The sequence below is a fragment of the Amblyomma mixtum genome, chromosome 2 (genome assembly GCF_055824585.1).
Source record: "Amblyomma mixtum isolate Tamu chromosome 2, ASM5582458v1, whole genome shotgun sequence".
In the NCBI taxonomy this organism is placed as follows: Eukaryota; Metazoa; Arthropoda; class Arachnida; order Ixodida; family Ixodidae; genus Amblyomma; species Amblyomma mixtum.
The window spans coordinates 34,597,092-34,606,314 of NC_143013.1; the positions used below are offsets into that span (position 1 = coordinate 34,597,092).

Here is a 9,223-nt window from a genome sequence, read left to right on the forward strand (position 1 = left end):
CTGACAGCACTCCTTTACCTTCACGTTCATCGTAAGAGCATGGAGTTTTGGTAGAGCGGGGAGAGCTTATAACGTGGGAACAGGTAGCAGTCTGTTAGCGCATTTGTTTTGTGATGTCTTCGAAATGAATGTGCGCGAAACGGGTGTTCGGGTTCGGACACGTGTGCATGTGTTGGTGTGCTTGTGTAAAATTCATGTGGCGTTTGCGTGTATAAACGGCGTGTTCTGCTAGCTTGCGTGTACGATTAAAAAGAAGTTTACAAGTATAAAAACTTTAAGTTTGCTGGCTTGTCTTGCACAGTTAAGCACTATATTTTCACGTTGTAGTGACGGCAATCCAGCAGTCAGGAAGACAGCAACAAAACTTGCAAATGAAGCTCTTTATTTGGGCTGACTTGCGCCCGTAAAAGAACTGAATCACTCGGCGGCGGCGTAAGCAACAAACGTGCTCATCAGTCGTCGAACTACGAATGGCCGCTGCTTGCGGCATCGTTCAATTTAAAGCCGGCAAGGAAACTTCGAGATAACAGGTCGAGATCATCTAGAGTAATCTGGAAAGACGTAGATGCAGCTCGGCATGGCTGTGATCAATCAAGATTAGTCCGGCCGCTTCTCGCATCACGAACACAAATGATAACACCCCTTTCCTGCGGCCTTGCGCGAACGAACGGACATTACAATGATACGTGGCAATATGAGAGGAGAACGTTGGGGGGAGGAGGCTGCATATGTTAAAAGTCAGGCTGTAGTGCTTTGAACGTTGAATTCTACTGTTTTAGCTGTTATTGGCACACTCCTTTGGTGTGTGCGGTCCGCATCTATACCCGGGAGTACGCGACCCCGTGACCACCATCACAAGAGAGAAGTATCATGGGTTCGTCGACAGGCCTCAACCGGGCCATTAACACTGCCGCATGGGGGTAGAAGAAAGTTCAAAGAGAAGTGAAAAGAAAATGTGGAAATTGCCCCAGGTAATAGTCACCACCTGTGCCGAAGTAGCTACGAAAAAACCAGATACCCTCACGGACTCTTTTCCCACTGAACCACCGCGGCGGGTAGTCGCGCAGCCGACCATCCTGAACAGATTCACATACTGACAGGCGTAAAAACGTGATTTTGCAGCGCAACACTTCAACCCACGAACACGAAAAGAGACTGGACACGCGCTGTGTTGAAGTGTTGGACGACAATATCCCATTTTTAAATTATGAGCCAACTGGGCCCCAAACAAACCCTCCTGGGCCCCGCCGCGGTGGCTGAGTGGTTACGGTGCTCGGCTGCTGGCCCGAAAGACGCGGGTTCGATCCCGGCCGCGGCGGCTAAATTTCTTGAAGGCGAAATTCTAGAGGCCCGTGTGCTGTGCGATGTCAGTGCACGTTAAGGAACCCCAGGTGGTCGAAATTTCCGGAGCCCTTCACTCCGGCGTCTCTCATAGCCTCAGTCGCTTTGGGACGTTAAACCCCAATAAACCAAACCAAACCAAACCAAACCAAACCCTCATGAAATTACGACAGACTGCACTGAAGGCTTCAGGCGCCTTATTGGTCCACCAAGAAGGCACAGAACCGCGCTCGACGTCAGACACGCGAAGCTTTAGAGGGATTCCGGAGCCACCGTAACACCACTCCGTGTTCTGGGACACGATGGACACCTTGGCAACGAATGGGCCCACGAGCTGGCGAGTAAGGATGCACTATACAACGCTTCCAGTGCGGGGACCTGACGGCGCCGATCACGCTCCAGAAAACTTTGATGAAGAAGGGTGACGCCGCCATCAACAAAGAAGAAAGGAGCTTCTCTTAAACACTCGTAAATGCGATGACACCACACCCGCGGGTTTTCCACGCAAAGTTTGCCACGTGGAAACGATCTCCATACGCCTACACACACAACGTCGTCGCCGCAGGCGCAGAACGATCCAGCACGAAGAACAGTGTCTGCTATCTAGAAACATCACCACCATTAAGGTGCTTCGCCTGCAGGCATGAAGAAACCGTGACGATACGTCACCTCGTGTGATAGTGCCCAGACCTTGAAAATAGCAGTCCGCAGCACCGTGGAGACCGGATTCGGTCACCCGAGCGGCGTAGAGAGGCACTGAGTGCGTTGTGGCGCTTCGTATGCGAGACGAATGCATAGCCGGCCACTATAATTCCCCCACCCCTCATCCTTTGCGACCTCAAGCCATCCATGTAACCGGTTTTTATTTCAATTGTCGCACAACCCAAAGCGCCAACGTGGTTGGTCAGTCGCTGCGAGTCCAATGTCATGGACGATGCGTAACAATGACGTGAGAAGGTTCGTGCTCGACACGCACGCGGCGTTGCTGGACCACCAGCTTGGAACCTGAGGATTCTGACGCCTCAGGGAAAGAGCGTTCGTTACAGGCCTTTAACACCAAAAACGGGAATGATACTTCCCTCCTTGTGGAGTAGACCAGATCCCTAATCCCTGCCCTGATTCCTGGGAGGCGGCTTTAGGCGGGTTTGGACAACCAGCTATAGAGACTGATCAACTGCCCCTGAGCCATCTCCATCGCAAGCGGTGCCTTGGACTGAGGGCTCCGACCAGAAGAAGTGCGCAACCTCTCTCTTATGAAAATAAAGTTGTTCATCCGTCCATAATCTTTTACCAGAGCTTCAAAAGCGCGCGGCAACAACGAGGTGCGGCTTGCAAACTAGCGGCTCGTGAGGACCCTAAGGTGCGGGCTCGGAAACTGGCATGACCCCAAGGTACGGGCTTGGGTCGCGGCGTGCAAACGCAAGGAACGCCACGACCTCAAAGTTAGCGGTCGCGAAGCAAAGATGTTAGGTGCGCGAATAGCCCGACAAGAGGGAAGGATGGTGTGAGTCAATGAATTCGGGCAAGCGTTTCCAAGCGTTGACATTCGCCACATGAGGGGATGAGCTCTGGGCGATCTTTTTCTGCTAAACGAACTCAGAAATGCTTTTCGGAGTTCTAAACGTTTGTGGAGGGTCGCTTGCGAGGTGGTCCCAACTACATAACGCTGACTTGGCAATTAGCTAGGGAGTGGCGGTGGCGGCTTCATTCCGCTTAGGCGATCAGAGGACGCATTCCGAGTACGTTGTGGCGATCACTTGTTTCCGTTTCGGCGCATGTCCTAAGCCGACCATGCAGGTTGTTGCGAAGAGCGCTCTCAAGTCGCAACGCAAAACATCCGATGTTATAGACAAGAATGTGTATTCCAATTCCAGAGAACGAGGTTGTTGCGTTAGGGCTGTTGGCAGACTACACTAAAGGCCTTCGGTGGCCGCATCTGGCTGTAGATGGCCAGTTGAAGTAGCCGGGCAGGTGTCGCAGGAACATCAGCCGCTGTGAATGTTTTCTGGTGCCTCACTTGACGACCATCAATTTTTTGAGTACCTAGTTTGCGGATAGAAAAGCAGTATGCATACAAATAATGCTTGCAGTTGAGGGTGGCCTCAAACGCAGGGGCTGCGCGAAAATTAGGTGGTCTTTGTCAAGGAGCAGTTTCGAGGTGTCAAGAAAGGTCCAGACAAAAGCCGAATGGGAGGGCTGGTTGTATTGTGACCAGCCATGGGTGCATCTTAGCAGGCAGTTTTTTTTTTTCAGGCAGGGTGCTCAGGAGAACTGTATGTACCATAAGTTAAAACTGAACACTCCCATCGGTATACCTTGGCCTTGGATACAAATCCAGGATGCAAGCCGGTTCTTTTTGGGAATAAATCTTCGAATGCGTACCATGCTGCTTAGTTGCATGCAAACAGAGCTACTTAAACAGAATAAAAAAAGTCACAGAGAATGAGAAGTCTGTTATGTTTGCATTCAGATGTGTACCAACTAGCCCACTTAAACACATTGATGACGATGTGCCGTGGTCTGCAGTGTCATAAGCGCGCCACGGATGTGTAGGCCTTCGCAGAATCCGCGGTCGTCGAGCCTCTTGAGATTAGGCGGAAGAACAAGAAGGGCTGTAGCCATGTACGGAAACGGTCAACAGGCGTTGGGTCGGAGGCGATACACCTCTCGACATGATGAGGAGCCCAGAAAGATTGTGCACGTAGAGGTTTTACGGCATTGAAAGCAGTGGCGTAAAAAACTGGCAGGCCGGTAGAGTCATTTGCTGGTGAGCGGTTTGATGAGCCGGTGGACAGCATTGGTAGTTAACTGTTGTGAAGCTGTGAATCAAATTTGGAGTGCTTGGAGATGACTACGTGACCGGTAAGGTGATAGCTACATCAGTGGTGGTGGGTTTTGCTGTCACAAAGGTAAAGGTGCTGGAAAAGCCACCTGTTGCTTTTCACCTAGTTTCATATGGTACGTACTCACGGTGGGGAAGTGGTCTGAGATTGGTGTAGAGCCCGCGAAAATAGATGGAAAACATATAAATGAAGAGATAATGGGGATTTAGCAAAGAAGATTTTTTTTAAAGGTAGTACTTTCCTCAAATATCTTTTGTTACCGTCTTCCTCCCCCTTATCCCGACGTTTATATGTGCACTGAGGAAGACAAAAAAAAAATGGCTGAGGCTTAGCTAAGGTTAAGCCTAGTCAGATGCGAAGCATATTGATGGCTAGGCTTGGCAATACATGGCTTTTATTGTTTGAATACTTGGTCATTTTAATACAACCACTAGAAGCCTTCGTCGTGGGGGAAGACAACGGCATGGCTACAGCGGAACGCCGACACCCCGAGACGCGCGTTGGGTGAGCGCCTGGATTGCCACGGAAGCCACGTCCGCCTGCCCGGTGGAGCGAGCGTTTCACCTACACCGAGTGTGAACGCGCGTTCGAAATGCGCGGGAGTGTGACGTCACCATACCACGTGATTCACACGGCGTGCAACCGCAGCGACGGCACAAGTTGGAGGCCCGTCTGTCATCTGTCGTGACGTCATTGTGTCACGTGGTGTGACGTCACCATACCACGTGGTCTGCACGGCGTGCAACCGCAGCGACGGCACAAGTTGGAGCCCCGTCTCTCATCTGTCGTGACGTCATTGTGTCAAGTGGTGTGACGTCACCGTACCACGCGGTCTGCACGGCGTGCAACCGCAGCGACGGCACAAGTTGGAGCCCCCTCTCATCTGTCGTGACGTCATTGTGTCACGTGGTGTGACGTCACCATACCACGTGGTCTGCACGGCGTGCAACCGCAGCGCCGGCACGAGTTGGAGCCCCGTCTCTCATCTGTCGTGACGTCATTGTGTCACGTGGTGTGCACGGCGTGGAACCGTCACAAAGGGCTTGGGTTACCTATTGTAATATGCTTCCCATAAAACTTCAGTAAAAATCGAGGCGTTGTTAGATTCCAGGGTCTTTTTATATCCGGTCTTGGTGCAGTTGCGATATTTGCTTTATGTGATTGTCTAAATTACGTCGTCTACCAAGTTCGTGGCCTGAGTGAGCTAGATATGTCTGAAGTAAAGAAGATATTTTGTGTTGCTGACTCTGGCAATGGGCCATTTCACTATGTATAAAAGGGCATCACTACGAGATCCTAGCGTGCGAAAGTATTTTTTTGCAGACGCCGGCGACTGCCTTTGTAAGTGCTGAGGTGGAGACAATAAAAATGCAGCTTACTTGGAAGTAATTGTCGTTGTTTCCGTGTGCGTTGAAGCCCTTTTGTCCATAAAGTCGGCGATGTCTGTCGTGACAGCAACCGAATAATTTATTGTGCCTGCCAAAGGGTTAACGAGCTGTCCAACAAAAAACGGCACGTGCGTTAATGCTGCTTTGACTTGTTACTTGAATCAGTTCACTTCATTTCGTTCACTCTTGCGTACAGTTTGCTTCTTTTCTCATTTCCGCACTCGCTCCTGTCTGTACATTTATTCCCATTAGAGGTGTCTGGTCACTCTTTTGAATCTTGCCTGTGTTACGGTTTCACTGTAACTTTTTCTTCGTTAATACAAAATTTTTGGCAGCGGCATGCATTACCATTTCAGCTTTGTACATGCACGGTCCACCAGAATGAAAACGAAGTGGACACTCAGGCTTTGGATCGCAAGGTAAATTAAATTAAGGGCACAATACTGCCGCTTGTTTGACGTCCGTTCAAGACAGTTGCACGCTGCTTTCCACATCACCCGGGTACGCTTCAATTCGTGTATGCTCTTCACTGCCGAAGATCACACTCCGAGAAAACTCTCAAGGTTGCCGCTTGGCTTTATCGCTTGCTTTCTTTAAATGGATCTGCATGGTGCGATATTTGCGCTGATGTAACACAGAAAGAAATGTATAGACTGCTCGGACGGTAGCCTGCTGCTGTACACTTGAAAAGATGGTGCATATACCACAAGGGCGACTGACCAGACAGCGAAGAATTTAAGCCTAATATTAAGAATGAGTTTTAAAGGAAAAATAGAAAGAAAAACAGTAATCTACCAATTAACAAATCTACAGTAATCTAGAACTAACTTGAACTGAACAGGAACTCAAGCCCAAAAAGGACGACACAGTCTACCCAGAAGACTGTGAGTAACAATGCGCACACTGTGGCATAGACGCGGAGCTATACTACATGGTTTGGGCCTACCAAGACAACACGGAAGCAGAAAGGATAGAAGAACGAACTATTGAGCTGTGGGAGGAATTGGTGTCCAGCTTCGACCAGAAAATTCATCAGGAGCTCACCGAAAGGGAAACAGCAGCTGCAAGATTCAATGGCCTCCCGGTATACGAGGCCGACCGCCAATTTTAAGTATAATTAAAAATGTTTTCATCATCATCATCTACAAATTCAAACAGGAGATGCAAAAGAAACACAAGTGTGCAGGAAGAAAACGACGCTCTTGACACTCGGCGCGAGGACACATAATCACACGCAAAAAAGAAGAGACAAATAATAGCAAACTATTCGTAAGTAATATCAGTCTGCTTCTGTTTCAGACGGGTTCTGATCTAACGTACGGAGAAAATCTAGCGCAGCATCCTTTGCTGCAGGAGAACGGAAAGTTCAGCCAGTCGGGACGTAACTTTTAAATGGAACAACGCAGCGACAAAGGCGAATGTAGCAAGCGCAACTTTAATAAAATTAAAGCAGCGACTGCTGCAGCATTCTGGTGGGACTGCCAGCAGCGCGTTCGCTTAATGACTCCGTCACCTATGTAAGAACACCCCCCTCAAAATTTGAGATTACGCCAAACTTCTTTGCTTTCACTAACACCAACATTCGCGCGCGCTTTGCGCCTTGGGCCCACCCTTCGCACTCGCTGTGATCACCACGAGACCCCGGGAAGCAAGACTACATTCTATTTACGACGCGTCTAAATTCTCGCTCCTCTGGATTTCACAGCCTGCGCGTTCACCAAGAGACAAAGGCGAGTTCATCCCTCTACTCACATTCCTCCGGCACTTGGATTCTGACCTGCTGCCCGTCGCGGTAAACAAAGCGGCAACGGGAGACACTGACCGCCAGAACTCGCCGTACAGAGCAGCCGTCGGACGCGACTCCTCGAGTCATGAGCGATGCTGCCCCGACCCCAGTGGCCCTTCTACGAACCTCCGATGGCGGGTGCTTCGCCGTGCTCAAGGAGAACCTCAGCGCCTGCAGCGAGTACTTCGACGCGCTCTTCAACGGGCCGCTGTCCCAGGCGAGTCGAGGTGACTTCCTCATCCCCGGGGTAAGCAAGGAGGCGCTGAAGGCCGTCGTGAATTACGCAAGCGTCGGCGACGCGGCGATCACGGCCGACAATGTCGAAGACCTCACCGTCGCCGCGGACCAGTTGCTCGTCAATGGTCTGGTCAGTGAGTGCTGTGCGTTCATGTCGCGAAACGTTGACGTGGAGAACTGCGTCATGGTCCTCGAGATGGCGCTCTTCTTTCACCTGGAACCATTACACAAGCAGGCGCTCCGTTTCATGCTGGACAATTTCGAGCGGGTGTACGCGGACAAAGGCGACTTCCACAGGTTGAGCCTTCAGAACCTCGAGGGCTTGTTGGCAACGGACGAGCTCAAGGTACAGAGGGAAGAGGTCGTCTGGGAAGCCACCGTGTTCTGGATCAAGGCGAGTCTTAAAGAGCGCACAATGTGCTTAAACAGGCTGCTGCCGCACATCCGGCTCTGTCTTATGAAGGAAAGCTACTTGAGAAAGGTTGTCATGCGGAACTCGCTCGTCGCCAACAACCCTCTCCGCAAGACGATCGTCAAGCGCTGTCACAGGATTCAGCAGTCTGAACACGACGCGCGCATTTTAAATCCGAGCCGCAGCTTATTCGTGCAACGAGTGTCAGCTGATATCATGTTCGTCTACGGCGGGGTTCACCGCGGATATAAGAGCAACACCTGGGAAGTATACGACCACAAGACCAACGAATGGAACACTGTGGAAACGGACTTCAGGCAGGATCAAGTCTTCGGCCTGCAGTGTGTCTCTGTGGGACACAGAATCTACGTCATGGGTGCCGACATCGCCAATCTGAGCCCGTTCTGCTACTGCTTCGACGCGGTCTCCGTAAAGTGGTTGCCCATAACGCCCATGAAGCATCTGCGGGCGTTCTTTGGCATAGCCGTTCTCGATCACTGCGTTTACTGTATCGGCGGCTCGCCGAACGGGATCGTCACGCTTGACACGGCCGAATACGACACGGTCACGGACTCGTGGCGAACTGTAGGTAGCATGAACCACCCTCGGCTCGGCGCCAGCGCCACCTCTTGTGCGGGACGTGTCTACATAGTGGGCGGTTTGTCCACCAAAGACCTACTTCGGTCCGCAGAAGCATATGATCCCGTGACTGACAGGTGGACTGTTGTAGCTCCTATGAAGACCGAACGGCTCTTCCACAGTCTGGTGACGTACAGAGACAAAATCTACGTGGTGGGTGGCCTATCGTGCAAGGCGAACATCTGCGAGGTCTACGACCCAAAGAGTGGCAAGTGGTCCAAGGGCTCCAAGACCAAGAGCTTTACTGACAAGGTCGTGGCGGTTGTCCTAGACGACAAGATCTACGCCATCGGCGAGGCCAACCAGAAGGACTACAAGCGCTGCCTCGAGTATTTCTCGGGCGACGACCGGAAGTGGCACGCGGTTCCGGGTTACACGCCTCCGCGGTGGTTTTACTCGGCCTGTGTGCTCAGGAACTTGCCTAATGCCAAGGACTACATCAACAGGCCTAACCACATGGGCTCGAAATTTGCTTGCGCCGTGTTGTGAAAGCTCTGAGTAGGAAGAAATTCAATGACAAGTTAAAACGTTCTATATAGCGTTTACTTTTTTTTTAACGCAATGATGCATTTAACGC

General features: G+C 51.0%; 1 protein-coding gene across 1 annotated transcript; it reads left to right on the forward strand.

The window, feature by feature from the left end:
* The first annotated feature begins 7,443 nt into the window (after nt 1-7,443).
* On the forward strand, nt 7,444-9,135 carry LOC149358938 (kelch-like protein 10). The gene has a single exon (XM_089568939.1). It carries the CDS (start codon nt 7,444-7,446, stop codon nt 9,133-9,135), a length of 1,692 nt encoding a protein of 563 aa, XP_089425065.1.
* Nucleotides 9,136-9,223: the final 88 nt, after the last annotated feature.